Raw genomic sequence first — 21,798 nt, 5'->3', positions numbered from 1 at the left:
AAATAAATAAAAGGAGAGAATGTTGCTGTTTGCAAATGACACCTTAATTTTTAAAAAATGAAACATAATTGTAGCCATCGAAGTCATGGACCTCTTTCTTCTGCTTTCCGCTCTCTCTTCTGCTCCTGTATGTGTTGGCTTGGGGCACAGCGGCAGGGAGAGCTAAGGCGGGGAAGGCAAATGTTTGTGCTGGAATTTCAGTAGCACAACTAGACAGGCAGAGCCACCTGCTAGGGGTTTGGGGTGGGGAGGTTTCATCGTCTGGATGAGTGCTTTTGCAGGGGACCAAAACTCAAACTAAACCAATTTACAGATACTGGGAACATTCCAGAGAACCCAAGCACAGGCCAGCTCAGAATTAGTTGCTCTCAAATTGTTTTCAGTATAATTATATTTACACGTTACAAGAGTTCCAACACAGAGCTCCTTCCAAAGCCCTGGCCCTCCCTATCTCCCTCCCCACCCCCCATCTTCATTCTTCTGTCTGTCTTTCTTGCAGGCTGGCTTCCTCTATGTTTGTAGTTTCCATGGCAGGAAACCTGACCACTGATGCAGAAATTACATGGAATAGTGTTAGTTCCTAGTTACAGGTAAGGTTCTTTTTTTTTTTTTTAAGATTTTATTTATTTATTCATGAGAGACGGGGGGGGGGCGGGGGGCAGAGACACAGGCGGAGGGAGAAGCAGGCCTCATGCAGGGAGCCCGTCTTGGGACTCGATCCAGGGTCTCCAGGATCACGCCCTGGGTTGAAGGCGGTGCTAAACCCCTGAGCCACCCAGGCTGCCCCAGAGGTGAGGTTCTATCCCAGTTTCAGTTCCAGAATCCTGCAGAATACTCTGGCCCTTTGATCAGCTGTCCATTACTAGGCCAATCAGCTGGCCAAGGTGTGGTGCTGCACAAAAATCTTGCTGCCACTGTAACCATGTGAGTGGGGAAGGGGGAACCACTTCTCAGAAAGTAGAGGGGATAAAATATTTTGTACATTCTACATGGCGTGAGGAGTCTTTATCCTTATGGCAGGTTACATTCTTTATTTTTTTTTTTAATTTTTTTTTAATTTTTATTTATTTATGATAGTCACAGAGAGAGAGAGAGAGAGAGAGAGAGAGAGAGAGGCAGAGACACAGGCAGAGGGAGAAGCAGGCTCCATGCACCGGTAGCCCGATGTGGGACTCGATCCTGGGTCTCCAGGATCGCGCCCTGGGCCAAAGGCAGGCGCCAAACCGCTGCGCCACCCAGGGATCCCAGGTTACATTCTTTAAAAAGTATGGTGGGGTCAAACTAAAATGGTCATTGTAAAAAAATAAAAAAAAAAATAAATAAAATAAATAAATAAATAAATAAAATGGTCATAGTCTTCATTTTTATAGAGGGACTACAACCAATTAACACGTTACATTTCTGATTAAGAGCCTGATGCCAAATACCATTTCAATCATCCATAAATTATGTATCTTTATAGGATAAATGTCTCTAAAGTTAATATTCATTAGTTTAAGAGGGTAATGAGTACATAAAATTTCGTTTAATATGATACAGTAGGGGATCCCTGGGTGGCTAAGCAGTTTTGCGCCTGCCTTTGGCCCAGGGCGTGATCCTGGAGTCCCGGGATCAAGTCCCACGTCGGGCTCCCGGTGCATGGAGCCTGCTTCTCCCTCTGCCTGTCTCTCTCTCTCTCTCTGTCTATCATAAATAAAAATAAATTTAAAAAATAATATGATACAGTATTTCCTCATCTGTAATTGTAAATTCTGGGACGCCTGGGTAGCTCAGTGGTTGAGTGCCTTCACCTCGGGACGTGATCCTGGAGACCCAGGATCGAGTCCCACATCAGGCTCCCCGCAGGGAGCCTGCTTCTCCCTCTGCCTGTGTCTCTGCCTCTCTGTCTCTGTGTTTCTCATGAATAAATAAATAAATCTTTAAAATAAAATTCTGTAACTTAATTTGTCTAATGATGGGTACAAAGTATATGAACAACCAAATAAGACTCAAAACCAACTAGAATCAGTGCCCTACACAGTCAGCATTTCAAATTGTGAAATGAGTGGAATACAGTCAGAGCTTATGTCTTATGGCTTTATGATTTTTCATTTTTACAGTAATAAAACCAAAGATGAAGAACCACTTTAAAGAGGGCCAAGGAATTGAAAAGGATTTTTTAAAAGGGACAGAAATTTTCAAAAAATTTAGGGCTATAATATGGGCACATGAGAAACTGATACTGCAGCACTAATTTTGCTGACTTTTTTTTTTTAAGTAGCAAGAAATCATCATTAGGCATTAAATTATCACAGCAGAAAGTTTTTTGCTTCTCTGAACTGCTTTCTAATTCAGCCTGAACAGATGACTTTGCATCCACCCTCGTTTTGCAAAGCACACCTGCCCTTAAAATGAATGCATCAATAAATTTCATCCTTTGATCTCTTATCACATTGTGTTTCAAAACATCAAGAGTCTGAAGCTGTGTCTTGAATAGTGGCCAAACCTCAAAAAACACAGCTCTGAGTTTGATCCTGAGCCCATAAAATCTGAAGACTTGCAATCTCAGCCACAAGTCTTTTTTTTTTTTTTTAACTTCATAATAATATGCAGAAGTGGTTCTTTTTTGTCAGCAATATTAAGGTTTAAAGGATTAGGTTAAAATTTTATGGCTATAAAGGAATGAGATTTTCTCAATTTTAACTCCAAGATCTCCCTCCTAACTAGCCCTTAGTCACATAACAGTAGGATCCTCTAGCACTTTCTGCATCCCGATGGGCCACTTTGCTCTGGGTTCTGAAGGAGAAATGGGTTTGTCGCATAGGTTCCCAAAGCAGTCCCTGCTACCCAATCTAAGCCACTGCCATGGCCACCATCACTGCTGTCCACTCTGGATAAACCCCTGCTCCAAGCTCCTCTCAAGCCTGTTGATGGTCTTGCCTCCCAAAACTAGTTATTTCCTCAACACTGTTTACCCCAAGTCTAGAAAACTGCCCCTTTTCCTTCACGCAACATATACTATTAGTACTTAGTTCTTTTATCAATGGTTTAAGGGTAACAAAGGGTAATTATAGTAGAGTGCAGAAACAATCTCGAATTCTATGAATTGCTATCATTAAAGGCTTATCAGTGGTTTCTCTCTCTCTCTTTTTTTTTAGAGAAGATTTATTTATTCATTTAAGAGAGAGAGGGAGAGCCAGTGTGAGCAGGGGGAAGGGCAGCGGAAGAGGAGGACAAGTAGACTCCCTTCTAGGACCTTGAGATCATGATCTGAGCCGAAATCAAAAGTCGGACGCTCAACCAACTGAGCCAACCAGGTGCCCCCGGTTTTCAGCATTCCTGATCATCTTTCTCCTTAAACCCCATCCTCTATCATGGTTCTGGAGTCTTTCCCTCACCCCAAAACTTTCTCCTACTTCTCTTCTATTTCCTACTCCTACCAATCTTAGTCAAGGAGAGGACATCTCTCAAATTTCTGTTACTTTATTCTGCAAAGGGAATCTAAGCTCTTCTCTTTCATTCTTTTCCTTCCAGACACTGCCTAGAGACCTAACCTACAACTAACAAAAATCCCATCTAGGTGTCCTCTAAACAAAAATCAATTTTTCTCTGTAAGGAATTCTCCATCCTTTTAGGTTATCCAGCAAAAGCTACAGCCCATCCCTAAATAATATTTTCTTTTCTTCCTGTTATAAACACATACCAGAAATTTTACAGTCAAATGACTCTTGTACTTTCCAACAAACCCCCAGGAGAGCCTATTCACTTACAAAATGATTATTATCACTCTTGAACTATCTGTATACAATTTACTAATTCCTCAAGAAAAGTGGCTTACTGCTGTGCTCAGAATACTTTCTTTTGGTCTAATTTCCTTACTTCTGCTTCAATCTCTCATTCTCATTCATTCATTCATTCACTCACTCAACCAACCAATGTACATGGCACTAGATGTGGGAAAGTGGATCCTAGTATTCAAGATAATTTCAATCCAGAGGGGGCTGTAACCAGTTCTACCAAGACACAAGGAGGGCAGAGTTCTGTGTGATTAGGCTGAGTTTTAAAGTTTGGATGAATTTTATCAGGTTGTCATAGCTTCCATGGATATTTTAGGCTTGAGATGGAAAGTTGCTATTAGCAGGCTAACCATTAGGTCCTCCAGTCCACAGAGATACACAGCCCATTTCTACAAGGAGGCTAATAATACTGCCTCGTTTCTGAAAATACTGTATGTAGCCAGGGGAACAGAGTTGTCCTCAATTTTAACTGTTTTTCATTTATTCATTCAACTATGAAGTATTTATAAGTGTCTACTTTTTAGGGGCTTGAGAAGGACAGTTGCATCTAATGAATATCACATTCACTTATAACTATGTTCGAGGCATCATGTTAGATCAAAGAACAAAGTCAAGAATTGTCTGATCAATTATACTTCAATAAGGTCAAAAACAGAAAGAACTGTCTGCTTTTTTATTACCACAATAACAGATCTTCATAATGATAGTTTTGAGTCAACGGTAAAAAATTATATCCAGAATATTATTTTGGAGAGGGACACGTATATAATGCATTTTATATAGAAAATGGAAAGTAATCCACAAAAGTAATTTATTTGACTTTCTACTTTTGAAGAATTAATCTTCAGTTACATAGAAAATGAAAATATTCAGAAAGATAGTTCTTTCCCTGAGGATTCCAGAGAGTAAAAGTTTACTTAATAACATATAAGTCAACTTTTAGGCAATTGAATGCCTTTTTTTATTTAAGATTTATTTATTTATTTATTCATGAGAAACACACAGAGAGAGAAAAGCAGAGACACAGGCAGAGGGAGGAGCAGGCTCCACACAGGGAGCCTGACGTGGGACTCGATCCCGGGTCTCTAGGATCACGCCCTGGGTTGAAGGTGGCGCTAAACCACTGAGCCACCTGGGCTGCCCTGGCAATTGAATGTCTTAATTCAAAAATAACTATTAAAGTAAATTTACTCTCTAAATTTACTTACTTTCAGTATCTGTGTAAAATAAGGGAAACTTGCACAAGTATTTCCTATTGTTCCTCTTTTGTTATCTAAGCCAATGTTAAGTAAAGTTGTAAGGTGCCCAAAGTCTGTCTTGATGTACTCCTACCTCCCTAATTCTTGGGCAGCACTTTGAACCTACACTGTTCTGTGGCTGCTCAAGACTTCCCTAGTTCACTGGGCCTGATGACATCTCATTCCTGACTCATTCTTCAAAACATAACCATCCTTGGTCATATTCCTTCTAGCATCCATCTGCAAATTGGGCTAATCTCATAAACCAACTCAGGCTAATATATTAATTAATGATAATAATAGCTTAATACATTTCTGCTTTAAGGGAAATGTGCAAAACAAGAAGATTTATAGAAATATAAGACTGTAATCCAAGAATAGGGAGTATTTTTCCCATTTATGGTTACTGACCAACCAAATATAAAATTAATGTAATAAACAAACAAACAAAAAACCAAGGGTTATAACAAAAATAAACCAGTTTACATTTTAGTTTGAAAAAAGGAGGAAAATGAGAATATACTACCTGACATTTGTGTACAGCCTGCACAAGTATTTATTGTTCTTACATAGCTATATATATACATATTTTGTATTCAGTTTAATATTTAAAACAGTGCTGTTAGGTTCATGCTTTTCCTATTTTAGAGAGAACAAAAGTTAGTCTCCAAGAGGTTACATTACTATCAAACAGCACAGCAGGGACTCTGAACAATTCTAATGCCAAGTATTTTTCCACTATGCACAAATCTTGCAAGAGTTCATGATATCTCATTTGAAACCAAATAAAAGAAACTTGAAAATACACAGATGAAAGGATAAAACTACACTTCATTCTGCATATGGCCAGTTTAAAAAGTAAGGAGTAAGATGGGGAGGGAGAGTCAGCAAGCCAGGCAAGGGGAAAGAATTGGAAAAGAGATTATTGAGTAGAAATTGTCAAAGATAGAAACAGGTAAGAGAGGGAAAGAAAGAAAAAAACAGGTGTGCCTGAGAGGAAGGATGAGTTGAAGTCTGGACCACCTGGGGTCCTCCGCTCAGTGCTGTGTCCAGCCAACACACCTGGCTACACATCTCCAGAGTGGTCTTGCACTGCATTCCTTGTCCTTGGCTCGAGGCAGCCACAAATCTTCCTCCATTTAAGCTGTCCAAAGAGCTGTGGGCTAGTATTTCAACAGATGCCCCAGATCCCTGACCTTATCTTGGTCTAATCACTGTAATCACCATAATTAGTTTTCCTTTCGCTTTGTTGGTGATGAAACTAAAAGCTGTTTTAGAAATCTGCATTTTCTTGCATCTCTGAGAATCAATGAAAACCCAAGCACTTGGTATGACGGTAGTAACAAAACAACAAACAAATCAAAACCAAGACTTCCATTGCTGAAATGGCCAATGGCCAAACTTCCCTTATGTACATGCTGTTTACTGGAAAACCATTGTTCTCAAATATACCAGATTAATAAAATGCCTACACCTATTCACCACTCACGTTTCTAAGTTTTTGTTTTATTTACTTCACTTATTATTCAGGTAAATCGGGCATAACTGCTTTCAAAATGAGGTAAGTATCCTACATTGCTAGCATTTGACAAACTTCTGAAATCATTGGTATAATATTTGAATTAAATGAACAGGCCTGAGAGATACTGAGTTTGAATCCCAGCTTAGGCTCTGAGTAACTTGACTGCAAATTACTTCATATCTTGGATCTTTAGGTTCTTCATCTATAAAATGAGGCTGATCACATAGGACCAATCACACAGGTGGTTCAAAGAAAGAAACTCAGAGATGAGTGCGTGGAACTGTACGACATGGAGTAAGCACTCAATGTTATCTCTTCTTATTGCCACCAACCTTGCTCCAGAAAACTTAACCTATAAGATTTCTTCTTACTTTATTAAGGAAATTTAAGAATTTTTAGAAAAATACTGGGCCTTTATATAGTATATGAACAGTAATAATAGAAAGTCAAAGTCAACTATTTATGATTATAAGCACTAAGCTTGAACAGAAGTGTCATCCTTTTACAGATGGGTTACCTCGAAGTCTATGAGCTGTAGGTCAGCAATGAGCGTCACCAGCAGCCCACTATTGTAGAGCTCTTGTGCAAGCTGGGCCACAGCTTCTGTGGGGGGCTCCTTGTCATTTGTGCCACATAGAATCTCTTTCATTGCTTGCAGGGATTTCGACACTTCCTCTGAAGCCTGGTGACCAGAAAATAGGCTCACAGTTAAGAGGAATGAAAATTTTCAAGCCACAGACAAACAAACAAACAAACAAAAAAACCCCACCTCATGGATTGCTTTTTTATGAACAAGGAACACTGTACAGTTACAAGCAAACAAAAAAACCTGTTTTGCAGACATTGCTTTTCTTATTTTGGAAAAATGTTGCAAAAATTTATTTATATAAAAAATCTCTAGTCGTTCTATTGGTCAACATAATTGAAACACTCTTTAAAACACACTTAGACATAGTCTAATCTAGTCATTATAAATTTTACTCTTAAAAATCAAAATGAGGGGATCCCTGGATGGCTCAGCGGTTTAGCGCCTGCCTTCTGCCCAGGGCGTGGTCCTGGAGTTCCAGGATTGAGTCTCACGTCAGGCTCCCTGCATGGAGCCTGCTTCTCCCTCTGCCTATGTCTCTGCTTCTCTCTCTCTCTCTCTCTCTGTGTCTCTCATGAATAAATAAAATCTTAAAAAAAATCAAAATGACTGTTTTGAAGACTTATCAGTAGCTACTGTTTATTAAAAGCATTTGTTAAGGTTTTTCAACAAATTCCTATGACTGATTTTTTAACGGACTATGTAATCAAACTGAATTGTCAAACACACAAATTATCAAAACCCACTAAACTTTGTTAATCTACTTGTCTCTCCCACATGATCATTACTTTTTTTTGCTCTCTATGAAACTTAAAAACAACAACAACAAAAAACTTCTTTATATTGTAAAGAGTAATAAGGACATCCACAGAAGTAGAAAGTAGATTAGTGGGTACTAAGGCCTGGGGAGGGGACGATGAGGAATGACTCCTAACGGCTATAGAATTTCTTTTGGGGGTGGTGAAAATATTCTTGGATTAGATACTGGTGATGGTGGTAAAACCTTGTGAGAATACTAAAAATCACTGAATTGTACACTTTAAAGAGGCAAATTCTATGGTATTTACTTACTCAATTTTACTATCTATCAGGTGATCTTATTTACTTACTCAAGATTTATTTACTCAATAAATCTTTTTCAAATTAATACAGGTGAGCAAAAGAGAACAGGCCAAAAGGTTTACAATTTAATCTGCTGAATATTTTTAAAGAAATACAGTTTTATTACTTTCAAGTATAGATCTGTAATCATTATAACTAAATATGGGAATAAAGAGAATAAGACATATTAAATAAAAAGAATTCATAGTAGCATGACACTACTTAAAAAAAAAACAATTTCCAGATACATCTTACGATCTGACTGAAACAATCATTAATTCATTAAGGGTTGCAAATTTCTTTGAGTGTGAGATTTATCCACAGAAGAGTACTTTATTTATTTATTTTTTCACAGAAGAGTACTTTAAATTACATGTGGTTAAGAGTAATTACAAACCAAACATCTGTGTGACCATTACATAGGTAAAGAACAGAATACTTTCAGAAACCCTGAAGTCACCTGAATGCAACCTTTCCAAACTAGAAGTATGTTTATGTTTTTTAGGACAATCGTTTCTTTACTGTGCTTTATAGTTTTCTCAACTGTTTGCATCCTGAAATAATATAGTTCAACTCTGATGGTTTTGAACTTTTTGGAATAGCACCTGTGCCCTTTTATGAGGTGCTTTTTTCACTCAGTATTATAAATGTGAGATCCATCCAGACAGCTGCACCCAGGCAGCAGTGCTTTAATTTTCATTGCTCTCAAGTATTCCACTGATGGCTGGACTACAGTTCATCAGTGCTACCTCTGATGGACGTTCGGGTTGCCTCCATTGAGGGGTTATTATGAACAGCAATCAATGTATGAACACTCTTGTACATGCATCCTGGTACACTAGTGTAAGACTATTTCTAGAGTTAATACCTACGAGGAGAACTGCGGGGTTTTGGCACAGGCACATCTTCATATTTGACAGATGATACTAGCTGGTTTCTAAGGCAGTGACAACAATGTATGCTTTATCCTTCACCATGGATGAAAGTTCTCATTGCTCTCCACCCTCGCCAACACTTAATATCACCAGATAGTCTTCATTTTTGCCAAGACAGCAGGTGTGTAATATGAATGTATGTGGCTTTAATTGGCCTTTTCCTGACTAATGAGAATGAGTATCTTTTTGTTTTTTTTCTGTCTTTTGCCATTTATATTTACTCTTTTATGAAGGTCATATCTTCTTTCTAATTGAGCCAATACAAATATTGTATAATTGTAATTCAATATTATAAGTATGCAAAAATTAAAAATACATTCTACATCTCTTACAAGATGTAGGACAAAAAATATATTTCTGCCTCACTAAAGAATACAAGATCATTTATACACTTGGATGGAAAGATACTAAATAATATTTATTTTATAGATCTCTTGTCTTGCCATAAACTAACCAGTCACTTTAGAGAGAAATTGAGTATGAAGGATCCAACATCCCTTTGAAGGAATAAAATACTAGGAAAAAATTTTACCCATGAGGAAAGCCTGTTTAGTGGGACCTTTAAAAAAATGTTATAATGAGGTTTTACCATCATAGATACTATCAGGTGATCTATAAATAAGAATGTTCTATCCTTCAGGTCAGTATAACATTATGTACCAGTGTAACGCCTTAGATTTTTAAGTTCTGTAGTCTAGAGGGATCCAAGTTTGATCAGAGGCTCAAGATAGTGAGCCAAGAGTTCAAGGCAACAGGCTCAACAACTGAATAAAACCTGAAATCAATTTAAATGTATTTATTGGGACCTCATGTGCACATCACAGACCATATTTGGGATCCTTTAACAAGTTTTTACATGGGTTTTTGGTTTTGGAATATATGCACTTAAATAATAATATTGTCATTTTAGTTCGTACCTTGTCTGTTTTCTTGTCTTGCTTTTCCAAAATGGCCAAGTTGTCTTTCAGAACTTTCACAATTTCTGCTGGATTTTTGGGTGATTTACTAAACAAAGGCATTTTTTTCATCTATAGAAATCTCTTCTTCCAATATAGAATGCTAAAACAAACAAATAAGCAAATAAAAATCATGAATCTAACTTCTTAAAATTTTTCCCGAAGTTTTTATTTAAATTCCAGTTAGTTAACATACAGTGTAATGTTAGTTCCCAGTGTACAATATAGTGACTCAACACTTCCCTATAACACTCGTTGCTCCTCACAAGCACCCTTCTTAATCCCCATCACCTATTTCGCCCATTCTCACATCCACCACCCCTCTGGTACCCATCAGTTTCTTCTCTATAGTTAAGAATTTGTTTCTTTGGGATGCCTGGGTGGCTCAGCGGTTGAGCGGCTGAGCATCTGCATTCGGCTCAGGGTGTGATCCTGGGGTCCTGGGATCGAGTCCCGCATCAGGCTCCCCGCAGGAGCCTGCTTCTCCCTCTGCCTGTGTCTCTGACTTTCTCTGTCTCTCATGAATAAACAATGTCTTAAAAAAAAAAGTATCTGTTCTTTGGCTTGCCTCTCTCCTGCTCTCTTTTTTTCTCCTTTGCTCATTTGTATTGTTTCTTAAATTCCGCATATGAGTGAAATCATACTGTATTTGTATTTGTCTTTGTCAGACTGACTTATTTCACTTAGCATAATACTGTCTGGATCTATCCATATTGCAGAAGGTAAGATCTCATTCTTTATAGCTGAACAATACTCCATTGTGTGTGTGTACACTATATTTATATATATATAATATAATACACTACATATATTTATATATAAAATATATTTATTTATTCATCAATCAATGGACATCACTTAGGCTACTTCCATAATTTGGCTATTGTAGATAATGTTGCTATAAACATCTAGGTGCATGTATCCCTTTGAATTAGTTGTTTTGTATTCTTTGGGTAAATAACCAGTAGTGCAATTGCTGGAGGGTAGTTCTATTTTTTTTTTTAATATTTTTTTTTATTTTTTTTTTTAATCTACGATAGTCATACAGAGAGAAAGAGAGAGAGAGAGAGAGGCAGAGACACAGGCAGAGGGAGAAGCAGGCTCCATGCACCGGGAGCCCAACATGGGATTCGATCCCAGGTCTCCAGGATCGCGCCCTGGGCCAAAGGCAGGCGCCAGACCGCTGCGCCACCCAGGGATCCCGGGTAGTTCTATTTTTACCTTTGTGAGGAACCTCCAATCTGTTTTCCACTGTGACTATACTGGATATATACAGTTTGCAATTAATTCAACTCTTAATGTAATTGAACTGTTAAACCAAAATGTCTTAGGTGTTTTCAATAAGCTTAATTCAGTAATTTGAAACATCAATACTGATCAAACTAAAATGAGTTTCATCAAGTTTCACATCAAATTTAAATATATGTAAAAAAAAACCAAATTTAAATATATGTCAATATTTTAAGATAAAGATTTTAAAACCTTTGCCTACAAGTTTTTACTTGAAGTTTAAAACTTTTTCTATGATGCAAATACAAGGATTAGGGAAAGAATCCCCAACAGGAAAAGAAGTAGAGAATAAGTTGATATTTAAAACTAGATTTTTAAAAATTAACTAATGAGAGTGATGCTGCTGTTGCTGCTGATGACAACAACGACAGTGACAGATAAAATAAAACATGTAAAACAAAATTGGGATTGGGATCCACATACCGTGGTAAGACAATATTTAATGCTACCCATGACAATCACAAAATTGAGATATAAAATTACTTAGAATGTTATTTATTTACTCTTCAAATATTCAGCTGGCCATACTCACTGAAGAAATGAAGATTACCATGGTGGAGGGTTAAGGAGAATGAGGGAAAGGAGTACTAATTCTTTTTTTTTTGAGAACATCTATTTACATAGAACTGAGAAAGCTGAATATAGCTGTCATTGCCCTACTGTAATGTAAGTATTTAGGGAGAAAATTATAATTGAAGCCTCCAGTTAGGAGAGGCATATTCATGTATTTTACAGTTATTGGCAAAAATATTTCAAATATTACAGAAACATGATACAATAAATCAAAGTCTACCATTAACCAACAGCTCAGAGATAACAAATATATCAGTTTGGTATATGTTCCTCCTGAATTTTTTCCTTTTTTTTAAAAAATATTTTATTTATTAATCTAACAGAGAGAGAGAGAGTACAAGCAGGGGGAGCTGCGGAGAGAGAGGGAGAAATAGGCTCCCCGCTGAGCAGGGAGCCCAATGTGGGTCTTGATCTCAAGACCCCGAGATCATGAACTGAGCTGAAGGCAGATGCTTAACTGACTGAGCTTCCCAGGTGCTTTCTGAATTTTTTCATACATGTAAAAATAAATATATTTTAAAACAAAAATAGAAAACAGTATTTTGTAACTTTTCCCCATGTTTTAATATCTTGAATATCATTCTATGAGTATACATTTAGATCTACTACAATAATTTTATATAGTATTTTATTATATAGATACATCATATAATTTTTATTATGTGGCAATTTATTAAATTACTATATAATTTACTAATACCTTATTGATGGACATTTGGGTTAATTTCATTTTTCTTAATATTTTTCTTATTAACAATGATGCAATTAATCAGTGGCATAACCATGGCTATAGTTCTAAATTCCTAATTCCCCTAGATTCCTGTTTCTCAATTCTGGTTCCCTAGAACTTTTCTTTATTAATCAGCCCTACACATAAATAAATGAAATTGGGGGCATATTTAAAAGCATATATACTATGGTAATAGGGTGGGTACCGAAACAATCATTAGGTAGTCGGACAGAGCAAGCCAACTGTTGCTTCCTCCCTGAATGATCTTGCAAACAGGATGTGATCCTCTTAAGGCTCTGTGTTCTCACCTGTAAATGGAGATGATAACATCACAAATGGGTTGTGAGGATTAAAGGTAAGCAGAGCACCTTGCACAGGGCCTTGTATAAGTAAAGTACTCTATACTGTTTAGCTGCTATTATTACAGAAAGTTCTGTGATATAATAAATGGATTATTACACAAAACAGAAAGGCATAGTGAGACATGATATTGTCTTAATTAAGTGTCCTAGACACTTCTGTCTCCTTGAATCACCTACACCTTTTGCCTTTTAAAAAATACATATGTTTATTCTTTGAAGGTTAAATACTTAAAGTTAGAACACTTAGTTGTTGTTTTTTTAAGGCTACATGTTTTGTGTTCTATTTCTTCATGTAGTTCTACTGCACTAAGGAAAAGATAATCGACTGTGATAATTTCAACTAAATGCTCCCTGACATCAAATTAGAGTACTAATAAGAGTATGGCATCATATATATGAGATGACATGATTTTTGTCCATTACCTATTGCTCTCTCAGTTCTCAATGTATTGAGCTAATTCTAATGCTAATTCTGGTAGTACTACAAATGTTTTCAGGACTCCCATGTTAACATGGTATTAGCCACCATTTCTGATTTGCTGTCTCCCAACTTTTTATTTGCCTGTTAACTTGTTCATTTATTCATTCACTTATTCATTGAACAATCTGAGTTAAGTCCTAAGCACGGGCACCATCCTAAATACTTGGGATAGAGCCATGAACAAGAAAAATATAATCCTTGGTTTTTGGAGTTTACTATTTTTTTTTTTTTTTGGAGTTTACTATTAAACACAGAAAGTAAAAATTTCAGGAGTAATGGAATTATATAATAGAGGAAAGACACACAGTATAATGCCTTTTCAATATAGTACTCCTTTTTTGAATTTGTTATTTTCACATTTTAAGTGAACTTATTTACTATAATAACTGTAATATAAAATTAGTTTAATAATATTTTAAAATTTCATAGGATCATTATTACTCAATTCTGGGGTCCATGTTACAAGGGAAATCAAGACCTACATCTCAAACTATGCACTTCCAGGCCTCAATCCCCTATAAATTACGGTGAAACTCTTCTAACTGTTCTGTTTTCCTCACACCATAACCAGCCCCACCCCGACCCCCCAGACTGAACACCTTCCTTCATCACCCTCAAACTCAGGGCTGCCCTTCGGCTTCCTACTCCTTCGGCAACCATGCTGGTCACTTGCATGTGCATCCACCCCAATCACATCATTTACTCTACTGGTCATTTAAAAAATGAGCCAACTGGCACTCAGTACTACCTGCTAAAAAAATACAAGGTACTTAAAACCCCTGTCTAGTTCTGAGTTGTTAACTGATCCACTATGATTCAGAAAGTATCACCCTTGTCTGGGGGTCATTTGTTCTATCTATAAAATGAGGAGGTTCTTTTTAAAAAAAATTTAACTGTGAATTCACCTAGTCATATCATTTAACACGTTTTTTTTCCATTTCATTTCTGAAGATACAAAAACAAATTTGCCAAATGCTTTGGGAAAATCCAGATATCTCATATTTATGTTAATAGTAGTTTAGTTATCTCATTTTATTTATTGCATCCCCATGACTTATTTTTTATAACTGGAACTTTGAACTTTTTGACACCCCCCACACACATTTCATCCACCCCCACCCCTACACCTCTGGCAACCACCAATCTGACCTCTGTATCTATGAGGTTTTTTTTTTATTCCACTTATAAGTAAGCTTATACAAATATTTGTCTTTCTCTGACATTTTTTTTAAGATTTTATTTATTTATTCATGAGAGAGAGAGAGAGGCAGAGACACAGGCAGAGGGAGAAGCAGGCTCCATGCAGGGAGCCCGACGCAGGACTGGATCCCTGGATCCTGGAATCTCGCCCTGAGCTGGAGGCAGACGCACAACCCCTGAGCCACCCGGACTACCCTCTCTGACTTATTTCACTGAGCATAATGCCCTCAAGGTCCATCCATATTGACAAATGGCAATATTTCATCCTTTCTTTTATGGGTTAATTGTATTTATGGGTGAATTATACATATACAAGCACATTTTCGTTACCCATTCATCTACTGATTGGCATTTGGGTTGTTTCCATTTCTTGGGAAATAATGCTGCAGTGAACATGCAGGTGCATATATCTTTTCACATCACTATTTTTGTTTTCTTTTGATAAATATCCAGAAGCAGAGCTGCTGGATCACATGATAGTTCTATTTTTAATTCTTTTGAGGAACCTCCATATTGTAAGAGACGGTTCTTAAAGAGAGAGCATCGCCCTTTGAAATTAGCTAAGCTGTATACAGTGAGCTCCAGGTGATTCAGCACTGGTCCATATCCATTTTAAATCTTTAACTCCTACTATTTATCATGGCCAAAGATAAAATGCTTAAGGTAGAGAGAGAAGGAATGGCAGAGTCCTGAAAATGGAGCCTTCTGGGGATAAAAGAGTAGTAGTAATTTTCCCATAAAGTCTACCTCAGAGTTTTTAGAATATACTTTATATTTCAGCAAAGCAGGAATCAGGCACAGGAGAAGATGCCATATAAGTCCAACAGCCTGACACTAGAGGAATGCCTCTTGGGGACTGAAAACCATGTAGGCTGTGCACATCAACATGCCCTCGAGCATAGTGCTGACGGAGGGCCATGCAGCAAACAAATATCCGTGGACTGACACTGGCCCTGTTGTATTTTTCCATTTTCAAGAGTGAGCAAACAGAATAAACAACAAATAATGTAGGCTCTATTTAAAAAAAAAAAAAAAGAGTAGCCCAAGAAAGAAGAGAAATGCCCTGTGGAGTTAGGAAAGGTTGCTTCCAAAATTAATTCTCTGTAGGAGACAGACAAAACTGACTTCCCTCTCCAAAAAAAGGTCTTAAACTAAAAGCTGGCCAGGACCCCTGGGTGGCTCAGTGGTTGAGTGTCTGCCTTTGGCTCAGGCCATGATCCCGGGGTCCTGGGATCGAGTCCCACATCGAGCTCCCTGCATGGAGCCTGCTTCTCCCTCTGCCTGTGTCTTTGCCTCTCTTACTGTGTCTCTCATGAATAAATAAATAAAACCTTTAAAAAATAAAATAAAAGCTGGCCAAGATGAAAGATAAAAAACACATACATATACACACATACACAGGTAACACCCCAAATACAGCACAGTAATCCAAATTTGCATGGAGTAGAAATGACCCCATGGAAAATTGACTGTGAACTGAAAGGTAAAACATGAGTCAGGCTACATTTATTCACTCAATATATTTACTTAGCACCTATGTGTAATATGTATATTACAGAGATATGGAAAACATAAAGGTTATCCTATAAAAACAGGTATTATTATGGGGAGGGGGAGGAAGCCAACAAGAAAAATAAATCTAAAAAATGAAGCAGAAGCAACAACGATGTAACAGCTTAAGCAGAAAAAAGATCTAAACCTAGTCACTTAAAGAACTCTTCCAGTTGAGATTAATAGTAACACCCCAAATTCAATGTCTTGTGGCTTTAAAAGAAACAAATATTATACTCTCAAAGCTCATTCCTATAAAATGACCTTAACAACAACAAAGGATAAAAATCAAGTTGCCTTTGAACTTCCATAAAACTAAATGTCATCAGAACAAAGAGAAAACCTACAGAGTTCTGAAAGGGAAGGTCTATATAGCCTCATAATTAAATCTCTAGCCAACATATTTATGTGTGAACAGATTGTGCATACTTACTAAAAATTTTATAAAAAGATGAGATGGAACCAAGCCCACGAGAGTTCAACAAAATAAATGCTGAAAATCAGAAATAATTCTTGAAAGGAAGCCTTGATATTGTTGGTAGGACATGTGGGAGGTTACGAATCTACAATTATAATTAATTCATAGGGGAATAAAAATAAGAATTCAAGTTAAAAAGGAAACCACCACCCCAAAAATCTCCAAGAAAAGAAGGATGAAAATAATAGCAATAGAAGCAGAAATTAACTGAATCAGAAAAGTAAAAGAAAAAAGAAAAAATCTCTGGTAGCTGTTTGGTCTCTGTTTCTCCTGGTGATAGACCTGTCTGCTCTACTTCCCATCCCACCCTCCCCAAAGGGTGGGAACATGACCCAGGCGTAGTCAGAGTGTTCCTTCCACTGCCCTGGCTAAGGCAGTTGGCTCACAAATGGATTGTGACACCATCAAGCTAATCAAAATGCTTTAGCAGGACTTTTCCCTTGGGTATTTTAATTAAAATACATGGGGCATATAGAAGAAATAGAGAACAATATCACAAGTTCCTATGTAATTGACTACACGGCTCTAAAAACAGAAAAACAACGGAAGTCCTCTCCTTGGTACATCTCCTTGATCCCATCCTCCTCTGGCTCATGCTGATGGGAATATTACTTGGACAGTAATTTAGCAATATGGATCCAGAACCCTTAAATGTTCACAACCTCTGATTTAGTAGTAACTCTGCTTCTGGCAATCTGTCTTAACAAAATTAAACTAAAATAATGGTTATCTTTGTAACATTTTAAAAAACATCTTAATATCTCAGAAATTTAGGTGATTTAGGCGATTCTTACAAAGGGGACTTTATCCTAGTTAGCAGGGTTTTTTTCTTTCTTTCTTAGAGGTATATAGAGTATATGACTTACAGCCAGTGACTTCTTAGGTTTGATGAAATGTGGTCTCTGGCTATGAAAATATTTTGCAAAGAATGTGAAATAAAATGTAAATGTTGTTTGAAAACAGTATCCCCCTTTTATAGATTTAAGAGCAAACAAAACACAAGTCCACAAAATCTATGCAAAGAAAAAATAATTTACAAAAGTTAATGGTGATTGTCTCTGGGTAATTGGCTTACGGATGCTAAATTCTTCTTTTTCTTTCAAATTTTCTGGGATTTTTCCCCTGAACTTCGTTTAATAGGTCATGCAAATTCTTTTATAATGGAAACACCTTCCCATACATGATATTTTAATGACTAAACAACTGTGTTTTAAAGTTCTAACTGTGGAATATCTGATCACCATGTCTTTTCAAAGGATTAGTCAAACAAATATGATTTCTGTTACTTTGGCTATGAAATTTCATAAAGGGTAGAACTTGGCTCAGATTCCGGAGAGAAAGCCAAAAAAAATTATTCAGCTCTGCTCCCAGGGAACTCGGGCCCTGCAGACTTTGTAGTAGATTTGGCAGCATTCCCTTTTCTAATACACAGTAAAATATTTCATATTCCTAACTTATGTGTGAGCGTCATTAAAGATGGCCCAAAGTCAATCACTCGAGTGAGTCATCTGACTATGTTCAGTGACATAAGTGCAGAGGAGTGTTTACGGGGGAAGAGAGATGGGGAAGCTAAGAGAAAAGGTCATTTGGAACACTGAATTCCCTTGTTTTTATTCCTTAAAATATTTAAAGGAAAATAAACATCTATCTGTAAGTGGCTAATGAGTATCTCCAGTCCTTTAAGTTTAACCTCCAATTGTATTGTTCAAAAATAGTTCTAATTTCAAAGGTTTCCCACAAAAGTTTAAGAAACTGAGAAATTTATCTCTGAGGCCAAGAAAAATCTCAAGATTTCCATAGGTAAAACTATAAAAAGTAACCAAACTCCTAACTCACTGTAACAAAGCCAACTCCAAAATGAGCCTTCTTTCCTTTCACATAAGTTTATGCTACAATCAACAATGAGTGAGAGAGGAACATTTCCAAAATTCTTTCTTAGAGCTTGCTAATTTAAACTTTAGACATAAGTACCTTCTCTTAAACTGAAAAAATTAAAATAAGCTTATCACTACATTAAAAAAAAAATCACTGAAGTTCAAGAATCCCCATTCTTTTATCTGCATTCCAAACAGAACTCACAGATAGAAATGATATAATCAAAGTACATGTGTGGCAGGTAACTGGGCTTGTAGGATCCATTTTTTTTAAATTAATGAAATGGAGGTTACAGGAGTGTATACATTTGTCAATATTCATTAAGACTGTTCTCTTTAAATGGGTGCATTTGATTTAAGGTATATTTTAAAACTGAAAAAATATACCTACAGGTTCTATTGTATTTGCTGTATCCAAGTAGTCCCTTCTTCCTCCACTGACAATGTCATAATTTAGAAATGCCTTCACAGAGATAATAAATGACAATGCATATTATTCTAGTAATACATGTTATGACACCAAACCCATTACAGCATATATGTCAAAGTATCATTCAATCAATGTCTTCTGTCCTTTAATGATTCTATTTTTAAATATATAGGCTAAATGTAATTAGAAGGCACCACGATTAAATAGTTCACATGAAAACCTACAGAAATGAGTGAAAATCTGTAGACAATAAAGTATAAATAAGGACTTTCACTGATCATTCTTTTTCTCAGTTCAAAATGACTATTAACGATTTTGTTTTTACAAGTTTTATTAACACAGTTTGAAGATCTTTACTAAAAATGGACAATTTATATAGAAATGGAAAACTCGTGAGAAGTTTTAATGCACCCTCATTTATCTGGAAGCCTTGGTCAGACATCAGACTAAAAACTCTTTAATAAGAAGAGAAACCCATGTCCATTGGGAACCACTTCTGAATTCTAATGTATTGTAACCAGTGAAATAATTTAAAAATAAAATTAGTACATGAAGTTACTAGGAAGACGTACAACTGCTAATTTATTCGTTGTTATAAATAATAACCTACTAGACTACTATTCCAGGAAAAACCACCAGTAACCTCACTCATTAAGTTCACAGTGATTCTGTTGATAGCCCCAGTCATTTGTCAGAGCTAAAATTTTCTTTATCTTTTTTTTTAAGATTTTATTTATTTATTCATGAAAGACATAGAGAGAGAGAGAGAGAGAGGCAGAGACACAGGCAGAGGGAGAAACAGGCCCCATGCAGGGAGTTTGACGTGGGACTCGATCCTGGGACTCCAGGATCATGCCCCAGGCTGAAGGCAGCGCTAAACCGCTGTGCCACCTGGGCTGCCCAAATTTTCTTTATCTACTAACTATTAGTGACTGCCAATGAGTGATAATTCTATATTAGAATATCACAATCTCATTTATAGCAGAGGTCTGAAACTAGTTCAGTGTTCTCAAAAACTAGTACTTGTAATTAAAGCATCAGATCTTATTTAAATTCACAAGTCGGGGATCCCTGGGTGGCGCAGTGGTTTGGCGCCTGCCTTTGGCCCAGGGTGCGATCCTGGAGACCTGGGATCGAATCCCACATCAGGCTCCTGGTGCATGGAGCCTGCTTCTCCCTCTGCCTAGGTCTCTGCCTCTCTCTCTCTCTCTCTGTGACTATCATAAATAAATAAAAAATTAAAAAAAATAAATTCACAAGTGGTTATATTTCACAACAGAATTATCAAGGGAAGCACAAAGTTCACTTTTTCTTTTTTTAGTCTTTCCTGTAAGCACATACACATTATGTATAACAGTCATCAAATTTTGGTTAGATACTGTTAGTTATCAAGACAAGGTTTATAGTTTTGAAGTAGAACAAAGAAAGTATTTCTTGATCAAAAGGAAAAAGGTTTTCTGCCATTAAAAATAATCTAAGTGTACTCTGCATTCATTGTATTGCTTATTTCATTATAATACCTTTATTACATTACCAACTTTTAAATTTTGTACTCGAATACTTTAGAGGAACTTGTAGGACCAGTGCAACTAAACTTAATTTGGATAGACCTACTTTGAGCTTTCTAAATAGGCCTCATTTCTTCATATGGGTCCAAGTATGCTTATGCAAATACATAAAGTTGACACCTTACTTCAGAATGTCCCATGTACGCAAGATACCAAGCTTGTAAACCCTTCCCTCATTACCATCCCTACTTATTCAGGGCTGCCACCAAGTCACACCAAAGTCTTCCCTTTTGCTCTTACTGGTTAGGCCTATTCTGCACTAGTATTGATTTGTGTCTCACAACTCAGTCAATGCTTGTCAGGCCATATCTTTCTCATAATGAAAATCATATGCCCCTAAATCCCTTTCCTTTTTTAGACATCTTAGAAAAATTACTCAGTTTCCATTTTTGTGAACTGAAGAAAAGGTTTAGTCCTCATCTAGTAACTATTTATTAGGTACCTACTTACGTGCCACTGAGCTACACTTCAGAAATGGGTGATAAGCATGAAAGCAATGGCTAGAAATATGCTAATAGCAAGGAAAATAAAAATCACAAATTGTAATATGAGATTAGATCTCATACAAGGTGTGCAATCAACCTTGGGAGCTCTCAAAAGTACCTAGAAATGCTGTTTATAAGCATCCTTCCAGAAACCCATCCATCTCATTAAATTTGCTTTTCTTCAAGCATTGATATCTAGGATAAATAAAAATAATGTCTTATTCAACATAATTGTTTTTTACATTTAGTTTCATTACTAGAATTGATTTTCTACTGTTTTTCAGGATGGAAATAGTTTTTCTATAGTGTGACTAAAATACATTCTTAGGCTATAATAAAAGTCAAATAATCATTTGTTAAATTATTTTCCAGGGAAGATGGGTCTCAAATTCCTAACAACCCACTTATAATAAACTTCTGAAGTCAAAACATTTGCAAACTGGGAATGATTTGTTCTTTATTGTCATATTGACATTCCTATGGGCTTACGAAACGATGAAACCACTAAGATAATACCAACGACTTAACAGTTCAAAATAAAAAATTATTCTGACAATTGTGAAGCTGTGTGCAGATCTTCCATTGTTTAAGAAGGCTGAGGATGGGAATTTCTGTAAAGAAGAAAAGTTGGTTTGTGATAATATCTTTATTTTACTTGCTTT

The 21,798-nt window shown here is 36.6% G+C and overlaps 1 protein-coding gene across 7 annotated transcripts in view; it reads right to left on the bottom strand.

Moving 5' to 3' along the window:
• The window catches only part of CAB39L (calcium binding protein 39 like), a 107,930-nt gene that overhangs the window by 48,799 nt on the left and 37,333 nt on the right, over positions 1 to 21,798 (bottom strand). For 5 of the 7 annotated variants that reach the window (XM_038569468.1, XM_038569462.1, XM_038569463.1 and 2 more), the window contains 2 exons: positions 10,076 to 10,217; positions 7,054 to 7,218 (listed from right to left, as the gene is read on the bottom strand). In XM_038569468.1, the coding sequence (XP_038425396.1) occupies positions 7,054 to 7,218; positions 10,076 to 10,186 (276 nt within the window). In that variant the 5' untranslated portion in view covers positions 10,187 to 10,217. Of the gene's footprint in view, positions 1 to 7,053; positions 7,219 to 10,075; positions 10,218 to 12,912; positions 13,093 to 21,798 lie in introns of those variants that run through there. The other 2 variants (XM_038569466.1, XM_038569469.1) reach the window with 2 other exon arrangements.

The sequence above is a fragment of the Canis lupus genome, chromosome 22 (genome assembly GCF_011100685.1).
Source record: "Canis lupus familiaris isolate Mischka breed German Shepherd chromosome 22, alternate assembly UU_Cfam_GSD_1.0, whole genome shotgun sequence".
In the NCBI taxonomy this organism is placed as follows: domain Eukaryota; kingdom Metazoa; phylum Chordata; class Mammalia; order Carnivora; family Canidae; genus Canis; species Canis lupus.
This window is presented reverse-complemented; position numbering and strand designations above follow the sequence as displayed.